Source organism: Callorhinus ursinus, unplaced genomic scaffold (genome assembly GCF_003265705.2).
Source record: "Callorhinus ursinus isolate GAN/ISIS: 27379988/994484 unplaced genomic scaffold, GSC_fseal_2.0 scaffold37, whole genome shotgun sequence".
NCBI lineage: Eukaryota > Metazoa > Chordata > Mammalia > Carnivora > Otariidae > Callorhinus > Callorhinus ursinus.
Genome location: NW_027397099.1, coordinates 5477042 through 5493033, shown reverse-complemented (window position 1 = coordinate 5493033; position 15992 = coordinate 5477042). Strand labels below are relative to the sequence as shown.

General features: G+C 46.5%; 1 protein-coding gene across 4 annotated transcripts in view; it reads left to right on the top strand.

Moving 5' to 3' along the window:
* ZFP90 (ZFP90 zinc finger protein) overlaps positions 1-15992 on the top strand; it is a 94663-nt gene that overhangs the window by 64795 nt on the left and 13876 nt on the right. For 2 of the 4 annotated variants that reach the window (XM_025888907.2, XM_025888906.2), the window contains exons 1-2: positions 4329-4496; positions 4784-4848. The exons of 1 other annotated variant lie outside the window; for it this stretch is intronic. In XM_025888907.2, the coding sequence (XP_025744692.1) occupies positions 4816-4848 (33 nt within the window). In that variant the 5' untranslated portion in view covers positions 4329-4496; positions 4784-4815. Of the gene's footprint in view, positions 1-4328; positions 4497-4571; positions 4849-15992 lie in introns of those variants that run through there. One more of the 4 variants, XM_073880087.1, reaches the window with a different exon arrangement.

The window sequence follows — 15992 nt, the reverse complement described above, 5'->3', positions numbered from 1 at the left end:
CTGCGCGGTTTGAGCCAGGCATAACAGTTGTAGGAGAAAAATAAAATGGGGCTTTGGATCCCGCCAAACCAAATCTTTCATTTTACAGATGAAATAGAACCCACAGAGGGAAAGACACTTGTTGGTGACCACACAACTGCAGTCCTGCAAATAGAATTGAAGAGAAAATGGAAAAGAGGAAAATGATGCAAATGACCAAAGACCTCATCTAGAATGTGTTCTGTTGTTTAACTTATCATTTTAAAATTTAAATTGTTTTAAACCGCAGCATTCACCTGATGAGTTAAAAAAACACCACAGTGCCACATGGAACTTACGAATCTCCTTCAGCTTATCATATGCATTTTTTTCTTCCTCTACCATTTTCTTCAACTAGCGTCTTTCCCTCTCTGGGCTTCTATTTCATCCTTAAAAGGAAGGAGCTGGTCTAGTTAATCTCAAAGCCCATTACTCTTTATAATAAAGCAAAGCCTTCATTTCATAAACTCAGCCAGGTTACCTGGGCACATATTTACTGGGCATACAAGTGGGTAAGATCCTCTTGGTGCTACAGTCCATTTGGCAGTCAGATGTCTCTGTAACTGGGCCCCTGGCAGGCTCAGTCTAAAGGCAGCCTAGCCTAGGTCCCTTGGATTCATGTATCTGGTTGTAATGTTAGAGAACATTAACCATGAACAAAAATTACCTTGAGAATAACTGCAAGTTAATTAACCTTGCAATTTTATTTTAAAAACAAAAACTCAGGGGCGCCTGGGTGGCTCACTTGTTAAGTGTCTGCCTTCAGCTCAGATCATGATCTCAGGGTCCTGGGATCCAGCCCCATGTGGGGCTCCCTGCTCAGTGGGGAGTCTGCTTCTCCCTCTACCACTCCCCCTCTTGTGTTCCCTCTCTCACTGTCTTCTCTCTCTCTGTGCCAAATAAATAAATAAAAATCTTTAATTAAAAAAAAACTCAGGGGGTGCCTGGGTGACTCAGTTGGTTAAATGTCCTACGCTTGATTTCAGCTCAGGTCATGATCTCAGGGTCGTGAGATTGAGCCCAGCAACCGGCTCCACCTGGGACATGGAGTCTGCTTAAGATTCTCTCTCTCCCTCTCCCTCTGTGCCTCCCCCTACCTCACCCCCACCTTTAAAAAAAACAAAACAAAACAAAACTCAGAGACACAGTTAATCAAAAAAGTATGATGTGAGAATAATCTTATTTTAACTTCCAGTCCCTCATTCTTTCTCAGCCCTCCTTCCATATCCTATCTTTGGCTCATTTTGTCCACTTCTTGGTTTCTAAGCTGAGTCCCCTGTGTTTGGCTGGAAAAGCCCTCAGATGCCATTTGCATCTCAGAGTGTCTGGTAGGATCAGTCTTCCCACACGGCTAACCACATCCCAGTCACTGAACACCCTTGTCTGATAACAGAGGTATCTGGGGAAAAAACTTCCTGGAATAGACATTTTTCAAGACTCCAAGCCCATGAGGAAAGTGACTGGCCGAGCAAGGTGGCTTGAGCCAGAAGCTAAAGTGAGGTCTTCTGATGCCTGGCCCTTGTGACCCTTGCAGGGACTACATTGCCCTTGAGGTGACACCACTTGGGTCTAGCCTGAGTCGCCACAGCTGGGATGGAGAAGGAGTCTATGGGGCCCTTCAGTTCAGTCCAGGGGAACAGGAGACCACCAGGGAGTTTTTGTGAGGATATCCAGGGCAGCAGGAGCTCAGAAAACATAGGTTTTAGGTGAAATTTCTGGGGGACTTGTAGAGGCTTCAAGCTTGACTTGAGGGTAGTTGGCAGGGTCAGTAATGGTTCAGAAACTGCCAAATGCATGTTCTCGTTATTGTTATGCAGAGGACTTTGCAGGAGTAGGAGGGTCCTAATGGCCAGCAGGTGGCGCTAGAGCCCAGGGCTCCGCGGACCGACGCCTGGAAGCTCTAAACTGTAGCAGGTGTTGGTCTGATGTGAGGGGAGGACCCTGGCGCTGAGAACTCGCTTCCCCTCGTGTCCAACTCGGAGCTCGGCCTCAGATCTAGCAGTGGATGACTGAAGCTACGCAGCCTCCACTCAGCGCCTCAGTCGTGTCCTCGCGGCTTAAGAGTGCATGGAAGACAGTCAGGGGACCCGAGTTCCCTGTTGGTCCAGTAATCTCTGGTTCTCTGGCTGAACAGAGTCGGATCTGGGCGAGCTACCTGCGTCAGGTCCCATTTTTTTCTCACGAATTCTCGTGGAAACCAGGGGGTGGAACATTTTTATGAACGTTTTAAGGGATTGGAACTTGGATATTCCTGTGTTGTGGGGAAGGCCCCAGCCAGAAGGCTTGGACCAACGGCGGGCCAAGTGAAGAATTGAAGGTCAAATCCAGGTGGATATTAAGGATAGAGCAGATAAATGTAAGGCATCTGGCATTAGCGACAGGTCTTTTCGCCTCTGCCCTAGCTGGGACAAAATCCCGCTGAATAGTAAGTGCATCATCCGTTTCCCCAGCAGAGGGGCGGCCTCCTGCCCACCGTGTCGCGGGGTGTGAAGAGGTTTTGGAGCACAACTCGGGCACCTGGTGGTCCCCGCCGATCCCCCTGGGCCAGAACCTCAACTGGACCTGTGAGATGGTCTTTTCAGCTGCAGTACTCCCAAGTCCCGAGCAGACGCCGAGGTAGTTGTCATGGAGACAGGAGGGCGCAGAGAAGAATGTGCTCCCAGCTCTTGATTGGCTGGGAGGGTGGTCAGCGCCACGCCCCACGCCCCACTCCCGCGGCGTAGCCATCAACCCCCAGGTGTAGACTGTCCTCGGAAAAACCGGCCTCTCACCTCTCTTGGCCCTGTGGCCGGACGACATCGGCCGACCAGGATACCTGACCTTCGGCGGCAGAGCCGGCCAGGTAGGGCGGGCACTTCTGAGAGGAGACTGCCGCTCCCCTCTCGGTGCCCTTGGCCCTCCCGCCCAGAACGCGGTCCCTGAACGGAAAGAAGGGGACAATGAAAAGCAAAACTCAACTTTGCCTCATTTGGCAAAAGCCTTCCAGGTAAAAGCTACCTACCACTCTTAAGTTGTCATTTTTGCTTTGTTTTTGCCCTCTGTGTATTCCTTACCAATTTTCCAGTGCATCAGTGCATTTTCAAAGGTTTTAAAACGATTCCATCCAGCATTAAAGTTGCTTAGCCACCCCGGCAGAAACGTTAAGTGCATTTGTGAGTTCCTTAGAGGAAACCCACCAATACCTGACTTGGGAGATCTGGCTTCACTTCAACCTCTTCCAACTTCCTCAGCTCCTTCTCACGCCCGGTTAGTTCCACAGCCTTGTAATGTTGTGAGCTGCACCCTTCACCCACCGGGAGCTAAACTCAATTGTTTTCTAGCTATCCACCTACTACACAATGAGAATTCAGGCTGCTCTCCTTACACACAGCCTGTTCTCTAATTCCCTTTCCCTTTCTCTGGAAGGCATTGGGGGTAATTTGTGTAACCTCCCCTTTTCCTGGGTGTTCTCAATGTTTGAGAGGTTTTCTTTCTCACATTCATTTTTGGGAGTGGGGGTGGAACACTGCAATTCCCCCCTAGGCGGAGGGCTTGCCATTCTGAGGAATTCTTTTCTTTCCCATTCTAGTTTCCTTATAAAGCCTGAGAAAGAGGGGTGGTGTCGAGGCAACGGTTAATAGCAACAGGGCAAATTCAGCACCCGGCTACCCTTTTGTAAGGCCTGAGAGTGTCTAGCCCCCAAAGCTTTGTCTTTCTTTAGAATGCGAAAGAACTTAAATCCTCATCTGAGTCCCAGTTACCAATTTTGGGACAACGGGAAAAGATTCTTTTATTCCCTTGGAGTAATAAGTGCCTCAAGTATCTTAGGCGTAGTAGGCGTGGTCTGGGGAATCAGTGTCCAAACTTTCGGTAGTGACCCATGGGTGAACATGGCATAGGAGAGGCAACGGAAATAACATTTTGTGATGAAGATGCGACGCTGCCCCACTCCCTTCACTATGCCATTCCTGTAGCTGAAGTCAGTACCTGAAATATATCTTGTTGATATGTTTACGTTTTTATTGTTGGCCTCGTCCACAGCAGTGCACACCAGCTCCCCGAAAGTAGGGTCTTTCCTTTCCCATCTGCCGCTGAATCCCGCCCCTAGCACAGAAAAGGTGCTCAGTGCCTATTATTGGAATAAATGGACGCACGAGTATCCAAGCCACACCGCGGACCCCACCGCTGCTCCCCAAGGGTGGCACAGCGACCTCCCAGGCTGCCTCTACGGGACCCACACGCGCGGGCCTCTGGGAAGTGTAGTCAGCCACCGCCCGGGAGTTGCGGGACCGAGGCTCCGCGTGCGCAGGCGCACTTCCGCCTTTGCCCCCTCCCCCGCCGCTGCGGCCATTGTCCAGCCCCAGTGCGGCTAAGGCCGCTTTGGGCCGCCCCTCCGTACATCAGAATTGGAGAGGACTGAACCTGCAGCGGGTGCAGGAGGAGCTGGACGCGAGCGCAGAGTGGGCCCGAGGTCCCGAAATCCGAGTCCTCAGGAGGCGGTAATTCCGAGCGCGCGGGTCGAGGCGGCACCTCCCACGGGTTTGGCTTGTATCCGCCCGGCCGCGCCCACCATCCTGCGGGTGGGACTGGGCGTGGTCAGAGGACGGTGTCCAGGATGCCTCGAGCCTTTAATTTAGGGCCGGGGGGAACGGCAGGCCTAGGCGCGATCCGCGCAGCTCCCTAACCGTCTCCTGGAGAAGTGGCTGAGGGGCGGAGGCGGGCCCGGCGCGGCGGGGAGGGGTCGGCGGTTGCAGCCGGGTGAGTGGGCCCTGTCCTCTCTCCCCAGCCCGTCTGGAAGCCGGCCCCCGCGAGGCAGGAATGGCCCCGAGGCCTCCGACGGCCGCGCCTCAGGTGAGCAGCGGGTTCCTCACTACCCCGGGGCGTGTTTAGAGCAGTCATTGTTCTCCGCCTGTGGACGGCCTTTCCCAGCTTGGTCCTCCCCTCAGCCTCCCAGCGTGCGAAACCCAAGATGTCCAGAGCTGGGGGGAGTGGGCGTCCCAAAAAGGGGGCCGCACTGTGGGGAGGAGGGGACCAGGGCGGTGAGGTTCTGCGGGAAGAGTTAAGAGTGAATGTGTCGGGAAGTGTCACTGTTGAGAGTCCTGAGTGCCAGGCCAAGTCCTTGAACTCTGTCACGGAATGGAGAGGGTAGGGTGGTAGGATAGAAAACTACATAGAGGAGGAAGTAACTGTTAGGGAAAGAGAGAGCAGCCCCAGCCTCTGACCCAGGAGCCATAAAGAGACCGTAGGAGCCGAAGAAGCGTGGTCAGGATTTGCCTTGGAAGAGGCTGGAGATGGGCTTTCTTGGGCCAGGAGGAAAACAAAAACAAAAACAAAAAAAACAACGTACAAAACAGGAAGGACCTGTCCCATAGCTTTTCGTGTTCTTTTTTGCCTTAACAAGGGTATAATAGTGTACGCCCCCAGGTGTCCAGCCTTCCAACTTCATTTATATGAAGCTGATTTTTTAAGTCATTTATTCTTGTGAGAGAAGAGGCATTTTCTAGAAGTATCAAAACTCAGGTTATGCATTGATTTACATAGCGTATATCTGAAACTATAACGAGGTTCAGATGGTATTTTAATCCACACTCTCTTTAGAATTAAGGAAAAATCACAGACTCTAGTTGTTAAGTGTGTGAGACTATCAAAATCAATCCAGGGGCACTGCCTGGCACAGTTGGTTGAGCATGTGACTCTTGAACTCGGTGTTGTGAGTTTGAGCCCCACATTGGGTATAGAGATTACTTAAAAGTAAAATCTCAGGGTCATGAGGTCGGGCTCTGTGCTCAGTGGGGAGACTGCTTGAGATTCTCTTCCTTTCCCTCCGCCCCTCCCCCCACTCCGTTTGCATGCACGAATGTTCTCTCTCTCTCTCTCTCTCTCTAAAATAAATAAATCTTGGGGCGCCTGGGTGGCTCAGTTGTTAAGCATCTGCCTTGGGCTCAGGTCGTGATCCCAGGGTCTTGGGATCGAGCCCCGCATCGGGCTCCCTGCTCAGCGGGAAGCCTGCTTCTCCCTCTCTCACTCCACCTGCTCTCTCCCTGTTCCCTCTCTCGCGCTCTCTCTCTCTGTCAAATAAATAAATCCTTAAAAAAATAAAACATTTTATAGTAAATTAAACATATAATGCCTTTATATCTTTTACTTCTTTTTGTATGTTTTTGTTTTATAAGGGTGAGCCTTAAGGAGTAAAACAAATAACAATACTAGAACAAGATAGTTGTTTGGTTTGACATGAGCCAGAGCAAATCACTGGTCATCAGTGCCGTTCCATATAAAGCACTTCCTCAGCAGGCTGTGAGAATTAGGATCGCTTAATGCAGTTAACACCTCATGGGGGTGATGATCCTTTCCGTAGGGGTTGCCTTTTTTTTTTTTTTTTAAGATTTCCTTTATTTATTTAACAGAGAGAGCACACGCAGGGAAAGTGGCAGGAAGAGGGAGAAGGAGAAGCAGGCTCACCGCTGAGCAGGGCCCAATCTGAGGAGCCTGGGATCATGACCTGAGCTGAAGGCAGATGCTTAACTGACTGAGCCACCCAGGCGCCCCAGGGGTTGCCTCTTTGAGGGTGAAAGTGGATTTGTGTTCTGAGCAGTGAATGTTAGGGACGCTTTTAAACTACACTTTAAAAGCTTTGTTGCCCAAGTACTCTAGTTGAGTTACATTCTCTCAGAATGGCCTGACAGTTCCCTTGGGTTACCTAACCCAGGCTGCAGGTAATGACCCTGGAGGAAGGACAGAACAACTGAATCTTTTTTTTTTTAAGATTTTATTTATTTATTTGACAGAGAGAGACACAGTGAGAGAGGGAACACAAGCAGGGGGAGTGGGAGAGGGAGAAGCAGGCTCCCTGCGGAGTAGGCAGCCCAATGGTGGGGCTCGATCCCTGGACCCTGGGACCATGACCCAAGCCAAAGGCAGACGCCCAACCATCCAAGCCACCCAGGCGCCCCAGAACAACTGAATCCACAGAGGGGGTTTTTTGGCAGAAATTTCCCTTTGTCAGAGTTTCTTTTTCTCTGAGCTTGGCCCTTCAGGGAATGCAAGAGATGAGTAATTGAGTCATGTGACTGCTTATCCTGGAGGTTTACTGAGTGGGGGAAGCCTCATGCAGTCTATAGCACAGGAGAAGTGGTATCAGGTGTTGTTTCTGAGGTCCATAGGCTGCTGTGCCTACAGAGAGGGGAGAGGAAATTCTGCCCGCGGGAAAGAGTCAGTGGAGATGTCACTTTTGAATAGGAGCAGAGTCCAACAAGTGAAAACGAAGGGGGTGGAGATAGAGCTGATGGACTTTGTGGGTCAGGGACGTTGGGAGGCAAGAAGATGAGGGGCATGTTCGTGAAACTGTTGTCCTGTGTGACAGTGGGTGTGGGCTGCAGGCAGTGGGTAAATGAGAATAGAAGGGAGTTTGGATGTCTTTCTTTGTGGCCCTGGTAAACCATTCATTCATTCATCTATTCATTCAGCTGATAGCCATTGAACCTCTGTGATGTGCTAAGACACTTTTCTAAGCGGTTGGGATACATTAGTGAACAACATTTATAATGATCTCTGCTTCTGTGGGGCTTACATCCTAGAAGGAGGAGACAGAAAAATTTAGTAAGTAACTTTTATAATATACTAGAAGCTTACAGGACCAGAGTGGGGAAGAAGGTAGAGAAAAGTAAGGGGGATTGAGTGGAGAAGAGGGTGGATTGTGGTGAGGGTACAGTTTAAATAGCGTGGTCAGCGTAAGCCTTCCTCTTGCTGAGATGGGGACATCTGGACAGACTGGAAGGAGGCGAGGGAGTTAGCGATGCACAGGTCTGGAGAAGAGTGCTCTGAGCAGCAGGATGTGTGTGTCTAGTGTGTTCAGGGAGCTGCAAGTGGTTGGTGTAGCTTGAGTCACTGTTGTTGAGCAGGAAACTAAGATGATTTCTTCTTAGTTTTAAAGATTGCTGTGAATGACAAAATGTAGGAGCAAGAGTTTGAAAGTCAGAGCTCCCGTGAAGAGGTGTTTGGAGGGGGTGGGACCTTCCGCTGGAGTTTGGCTTACAAATACTTGAAGTGGCTCCAAAATGGAGGGGAACAGGAGCAGAGGGGCGATACCTTGAAAATCCTTAGGATCTATAGGATTGTTGGTAGCTGTATCTGTGTAAACGTTATGTATCATTCTCTTCATTATATGCACTACATTTTTAGTTAGGAAGAAAAGGTGAAACCACCAGAACAGTAAGAAATGGAGGAAGTTTTATAAGAAAAAAGCTGCACATGGAGACCAGGTTTACCTTGAAGGGGAGGAAGTAGAGAGGAGCCAGGACCTGGTCTTCATTGACTCCAGATCCCAAGAGCTCTGTGGTTAGGCCATCAGGATGAATAGGCTCAGCCAAAGCTGGCTCAGGTCACCCCAACTCAGGCAAGATGCTCCTGGACCCCTAGGGGCAGCCAAGCCACTTGCCGAACCAGGTCAGGATGTTTGCAGTCAGGAATGTTCAAGCTCCCTGTGTCCAGAAGTCCCCTTTTTTAGCCTTCTCTTGAGCTGACTGGAGCTGGGCTTTAAGCCTCAGTCCAGACACTCTTTCCCCTGGGTAAGGTTGGGTGCCTCTCGTGCATTCCCACAGCACCTGTGTACAGCGGTCGTAGTACTGTTTTTATGTCATACGGAGTTGTGTGTTTACCCATCCATCTCTTTACTAAGCTTTCAGCTAGCTCTTTCAGGGCAAGGCCATTTGACTGCTTTCATCCCTTTCTCCAAAGTACACACTCTGGAAGTGGGTGTCACAGTAGCAAACATTCATAACCATTTAACCCCAAGCAGCAATTTTGTACTTTCTGCATTTTCTACTAATAGAGCAAAAACTAGTTTTCCAGTTACAGTGACCCTAATTTTCTGATAAAATGATTGTGAGAAACAGTATAACTGTCACTGAACACTTTTAAGAAATTTTGTCCTTTAAAAAAATTTTTTTTAATTTTTAAAATATTTATTTATTTGAGAGATCGAGAGTGTGAGAGAGCACAAGCAGGGGGTGTGGCAGAGGGAGAGGGAGAAGCAGGCCCGCTGCTGAACAGGGACCCCCATCTGGGGCTCGATCCCAGGACCCTGAGATCATGACCTGAGCCAAAGGCAGATGCTTAACGACTGAGCCACCCAGGCTTCCCAAGAAATTTTGTCTTTAAGACAATGTTAGGATGTCAAAACCTGTTCTTCTAAGAACTATTTCAAAAAAATATTATTTTCCCTCTTTTCTATGTCTTGTACTACTTTTATTTAAAATATATCTTATCAGGGGCACCTGGGTGGCTCAGTTGGTTAAGCATCTGACTCTTGATTTTGGCTCAGGTCATGATCTCAGGGTCATGAGATAGAGCCCCGTGCGTTGGGCTCTGAGTTAACAGAGTCCACTTGAGATTCTCTCTCTCTCTCTCCCTCTGCCCCTCCCCCTGCTCTCTCTTTCTCTCAAAAATAAATCAATAAAAATCTTTAAAAAAATATTTATCTTATCAAAGCATGTGAGCATATATAAAATACAAATTTTTTAAATAGAAAAAAGTCATTTGTGATCCCTCTTTAGCACCTCTGTATTTGTTGTGATGAATTTCCTTCTTTTCTCCCTATGTATGTTTTTCCCTTAAACATTTTAAATTTCATATAATTTCTATATGGATTTTTCTTTTGCTTTTTTAAAAAACTTTTTTTTAAAAAAAGATTTTATTCATTTGGGACAGAGCATGAGCAGGGGGAAGAGGCAGAGGGAGAAGGAGAAGCAGACTCCCCGCTGAGCTGGGAGCCCAACTCAGGGCTCAATCCCAGGACCCAGAGATCATGACCTGAGCCGAAAGCAGATGCTTAACTGACTGAACCACCCAGGTGCCCCTAAAAAACACCTTTAATGGCTGGTTTATACTGCTTTGCATGAACATACCAAAATTTATTTAACCATTTCTCATAGGACGTTAGGTTGTTTCTAAAATTTTTATGATTACAAATAATACTGGGATAAAATTCTCTTGGTTACAGTTGATTTTTTTTTAAAATAAATTATTTCATCTGCGTTCTTAAGTGAAATAGCCCTTAGAGTGAGAAAGGAAGATCTTACAGTGGTTTGGTGGCATGTTTATCCTTAAGTTGTAGAAACATTCAGATTGCTTTTCATCTTTTTCTGCCTTTTGAAAGAATTTACTTACAAAACATTTAGATCTAGGATTTTTATCAAGAGGATGATTTGGGAATAGTTTACTCTATTTCTTCCTTAATTAAGGTTTTTACTTTTTTGCATCAACATTGGTGATTTAAAATTTTTAAATTATCTATGTCATTAAGGTTTTTCACATTTCAGGGCACCTGGGTGGCTTAGTCGTTAAGCGTCTGCCTTTGGCCCAGGTCGTGATCCCAGGGTCCTGGGATCCAGCCCTGCATCGGGCTCCATCCCAGGGTCCTGGGATCCAGCCCTGCATCGGGCTCCCTGCTCAGCGGGAAGCCTGTTTCTCCCTCTCCCACTCCCCCAGCTTGTGTTCCTGCTCTCACTATCTCTCTCTCTGTCAAATAAATTAAATCTTTTTTTAAAAAAAATATTTTTCACATTTCTTCGCATCTGCTGTGTATTTTACTGGTTTGTTTATTCCCTTTAAAGTCATTTGCTTTGTTGTTGTTGTTTTTAAGATTTTATTTTTAAGTAATCTCTACACCCAATGTGGGGCTCCAACTCAGAACCCCGAGATCAAGAGTCGCACACTTCACTGACTGGGCCAGCCAAGCACCCCCAGTTGTTTCTTTTATATACTAGATATGCCAAAGGTTTTTCTGTTTTGCTGGTATTTAAGAGGAACCAGCTCTTGGTTTCGGCTCTTAACACCATCATTTTTCTGTTTGCCCCTGCTCTTTATTTTCCGGAAATTTAATTCACTTAATTTTTTTTTTTTTTGATCCTCAAAATGACTCCTCATTTTCCTTCAGTAAGCATGACCCAGAATGGGCGCCTGGGTGGCTCAGTCAGTTAAGCATCTGCCTTTGGCTCAGGTCACGATCCCAGGGTCCTGAGATCAAGCCCCGCATCCAGCTCCCCGCTCCTCAGGGAGCCTGCTATTCCCTCTTCCTCTGCCTGCCACTCCCCCTGCTTGTGCTCTCTGTCTCTGTCACATAAATAAAATCTTAAAAAAAAAAAAAAATGACCCAGACTCTGTATTCATTGACTCAGCAGACATTTTTGGAATACCTTTTCTGTGCCAGGCAGTGGTCCTTAACTAGGGTCACACTTCACAAGTAGTCAGGAGAAGGTACCTGCTTCCTTTAGGACGTCAGTACGGCTTCAGTGAAGAAATTTAGCGAGAGGGTGCACATAAATGACCAAGCTCAGTGCCTGGCCTGTGGTGAATGAAGTTCACTGAATGTTAGCTGTTGCTCTTTTCTAATGAATCACCTGAGGAGTTTTTGAAAGTTGTTTGTCAGGGCCCTCCATGCATGGCAAGTTTTCTAAGTTGCTCTGATGATTCTGGACAATTCCAACATGATTGGTTTTGGAGATACTGAAATGAAAAAAAGTTTGAGGAAAATGTTGAGGGAGAAAAACATGAATAAAAAACTACAGTTCTAGAGGTGCCTGGGTGACTCAGTTGGTAGAGCATGCAAGTCTTGATTTTAGGGTCATGAGTTCAAGCCCACGTTGGGGGTAAAGATTACTTTAAAAAAATAAAATCTTTAGGGCGCCTGGGTGGCTCAGTTGGTTAAGCGACTGCCTTCGGCTCAGGTCATGATCCTGGAGTCCCGGGATCGAGTCCCGCACGGGCTCCCTGCTCAGCGGGGAGTCTGCTTCTCCCTCTGACCCTCTTCCCTCTCGTGCTCTCTCTCATTCTCTCTCTCTCAAATAAATAAATAAAATCTTTAAAAAAAAAGCATATATACTTAAAAAAAAAAACAAAAATGAACAGCTACTATTCTGAAATGGAGATGTGGACCAAATGCTGAAGGGGGAGGCGGGGAGGTTGAGGGATCTGGAAAAGCTGGATCTAGATCTGGAAAAGCTGGATCTGGATCTAGAAAGGTGAGTAGGAATTTTTTCTATGGAGCTGAGGGAAGAAAGTACATGGTGGTCAGAATAAGATGTACAAAGACAAGGAGCCTCGAAAGAGAATGATGTAATAAGGTCAAAGAGTCCATGTGGTGGAAGCATAGGGTGTGTGGCAGGAGGCAAAATTGGAGAGAGAGATACAGGCCTGTATCACTGTAAACTTCCCTTTAGAACCGCTTTTGCTGTATCCCAAAGATTTTGGACTGTTGTGTTTTCATTTGTCTCCATGTATTTTTTAATTTCCTCTTTGATTTCTTGGTTGACCCATTCACTGTTTAGTAGCTTGTTATTTAACCTCCACATGTTTGTGTCACTTCCAGATTTTTTCTTGTGGTTGATTTCTAGTTCATAGCATTGTGGTTGGAAAAGATGCATGGTATGCCTTCATTCTTTTTGAATCTCTTCAGACTTGTTTTGTGGCCTAACATATGACCTGTTCTGGGGAATGTTCCATGTGCATTTGAAAAGAATGTGTATTCTGCTGTTTTAGGATGGAATGTTCTGAATGTATCTGTTAGATCCATCTGGTCCAGTGTGTCATTCAAAGCCACTGTTTCCTAGTTGATTTTCTCTTTGGTTAAGTGGAGTGTTAAAGTCCTCTGCTATTACTGTATTACTCTTGATTATTTCCTTTATGTTTTTTTAGGAGCTTCTTTTTGTATTTGGGTGCTCCCATGTCGGGTGCATGAATATTTACAATTGTTATATTTTCTTGTTGAAGTGTCTCCTTTATGATTATATAATGTCTTTCTTTGTCTCTTGTTACAGTCTTTGTTTTGTTTTTCATTTTTCTTAAAGATTTTTATTTATTTAGTAGAGAGCGTACAAGCAGGGGGAGTGGCAGGCAGAGGGAGAGGGAGAAGCAGGCTTCCCTCGGAGCAGGGAGCCCGACATGGGGCTCGATCCCAGAACTCCGGGATCATGACCTGAGCCAAAGGCCGACGCTTAACCGACTGAGCCATCCAGGTGCCCATACAGTCTTTGTTTTGTTTTTGGGTTTTTTTTTTAAGATTGTGTTTATTTATTTGACAGCGAGAGATTGAACACAAGCAGGGGGAGTTAGACGGGGAGAAGCAGGCTTCCCGCTGAGCAGGGAGCCCCAGCGGGGCTCTATCCCAGGACCCTGGGATCTTGACCTGAGCCAAACGTAGATGCTTCACCAACTGAGCCACCCAGGTGCCCCTACAGTCTTTGTTTTAAAGTTTGTTTTGTCCAATATAAGTAATGCTACCCCACCTTTCTTTTCACTCTCATTTCCTATCCTTCCACTTTCAATCTGCATGTCTTTAGGTCTGGAATGAGTCTCTCCTAGAAAGCAGAAGGATGGGTCTTGCTTTTTTCTCCATTCTGTCACCTTGTGTCTTTTGACTGGAGCATTTTATCCATTTACATTCAAAGTAATTATTGAGAGATCTGTACCTACTGCCATTTTGTTACTTGTTTTATGGTTGCTTTTGTAGTCTTTTCTGTTCCTTTCTTCTCTTGTTCTCTTCTCTCACAGTTTGCTGGCTTTAGTGATAATACTTGGATTCCTTTCTCTCTCTCTCCCTCTTTTTTTTTTTGCATATCTGTTTCTGGTCTTTGATTTGTGGTTATCATTAGGTTTGTATATAGAATCTTACGCCTATAGCAGTCCATATTAAGTTGATAGTCTCCAGAGTTTGAATCCATTCTTTACTCCTCTCCCCCCACATTTTAGGTATATGGTGTCATACTTAATATCTTTTTTATTCTGTGACTCCCTTGACTGATTTTTTTATACATATACTAATTTTTTTTGCATACTGCCAGGCTTGTGGCACTGCTTTGGATGAACTCCGGCCAAGGGTATATTGGAGGGGGCAGGTCTGCAGGAGAACTCGAGGGTTGGCGCACACGGTGCCAGTAAGGTCCTTGCTGGTCTGCCGTGGGAGGGGGCCTGCAGCCTCCTGGGAAAACTGCTGAGACTGGGGTGTAGGGTGAGTCCACAGAAGAGCACTGGGGCAGTATGTACTGTCAGCAAGCGAGGTGGAGAATGTTCACACTGCAGTGGTTCCCACAGGTGTTCATGTATTCAGGGTGGGAAGCAGGGGAGGGAAATGGTACCTGCCAGCTCTTTGTTCTTGGAGAAGTCTCCCAAGGATCCCTGCTCCTCCAGTACATGCTCTGAGATTAGTAAATAAATCTCCTACCTCTATACCCCAGGTGTTTTTCAAACTGCTCCCTCTGTGGTGTATTTCCATGGGGCTATTTATTGTGCTGTCTCTTCAAGGGCGGGGACTCAGTTTCCTATCATCCTGTCTCGCTCTTCCAGAGCTGAATCCACTGATTTTTTTTTAAAGCTGCATGAGGCACCTGGGTGGCTCAGTCTGTTGGGCGTCTGCCTTCTGCTCAGGTCATGGTCTCAGGGCCCTGAGATTGGGCCCTGCGCGGGATCCCTGCTCAGCGGGGAGTCTGCTTCTCCGGCTCCAGCTGCCCCTGCCCCCTTCTTGTGCTCTGTCTCTTGCTCTACCGGCAGATGCTGTCTCTCTCAAACAAATAAAATCATAAAAAAAAAAACTTTATTAAAGTTCCATGTGTGAAGCCCCACTTACTGTAGGAACTTTCAAAGTTAGGCCTCTTTGATTTTCAAAGCTGAATGTTACAGGGATTCATTTTCCCAGTGCAGGTCCCATGAGCCTGGGGTTCCTGGTGTGGGGGTCTGCTTCTCTTCTTTCTCTGTACCCACGTTGTTCCTCCCTCCTTCGTACAGTCCCACAGATCAGTTTGGCTCCTCACCAGTCTTCACCCTTCCTACTCTCTTCATTATGGCCTCTTTTCCACATTTCACTGTGGAGAATCTGTTCTGCCAGCCTTCAGATCATTTCCTGGGTTACTTGCACTGAGGTGGGTGCTATCTAGGTGTATCCACAGGATGAGGTGGAGATCTAGGACAGTGTAGAGCAACACTGTCCAGAAAAATATGAACTACATATATAATTTAAAATTTTCTAGTAGCACAATGTGGAAAGAAATAGGTGAAATTTATTTTAGTAATACATATTATTTAACCCAGTATAACTGAAATATTTCTACATGAATTAATACTTTAAAATTAATGAGCTATTTTATTTATTTCTTTATTTTGGTGCTAAGTCTTTGAAATCCAGGTGTATTTTACACTTGCCACACATCCGAATTTGCATTAACCACATTGCAAGTGCTCAGTAGTGGCAGGTTTCTGGTGGCTACCATATTAGAATGGATCTAGAAAGTTATTGCCTGGCTTAATGGTCATTGGCAGGGGAGGTTTTGAGCAGGATTTGAGAAATGAAGGGGAGGGACTATATGTAGGAGATGTTTTTTGAGGCTCTTGGTGATTCCAGGAAAAATGAAGAGGCAAGGATGAGGTCCAAGTTTCCAGGTAGGCCGCTATGGATGATAATGCCTTTAGCCTAAGCCTAAGTAGGGGTGTGTGTGTGTGTGTGTGTGTGTGTGTGTGTGTGTGTGTGTGTGTGTATAGAGGCTAATGTTAATAGTGTCTTTTCTCCACACTCAATTGTTAGATATGCCGTTAACTCAGTTTACCAAGCTATTACTGGTCTGGAACCAGAGCACATGGAGTACTTGAGTGAAAACGCCACACTATGTCTTAGCAAATATAATGTGTTCTAATTGGGCTTTGGTCTTAGAGGGAGTAGTTTGTATAAATGTAATTGTTTTTACTTACTAGCTACCATTCTCTGATTTGCAGCTTTGCAAAGTTACAAAGTTTCCTGAGTTAGAATTTGAGCAGATTTCTCCTCCAGAGTTGGCTCGTTAGAGTTGGAAGGGGTATCTGTTTATATTTGCAAGCCTTGTTCTGCAGAGCTGGAAGTGTCCTTTCACCCTTCTGCTCTTAAAACTCTACGCGTTCAGTTCAGGGAACCCACATACAGAGTTAGAGATGAGAAGATTGGACCAGGAGGTCTGTGATTCACCTGCACATTA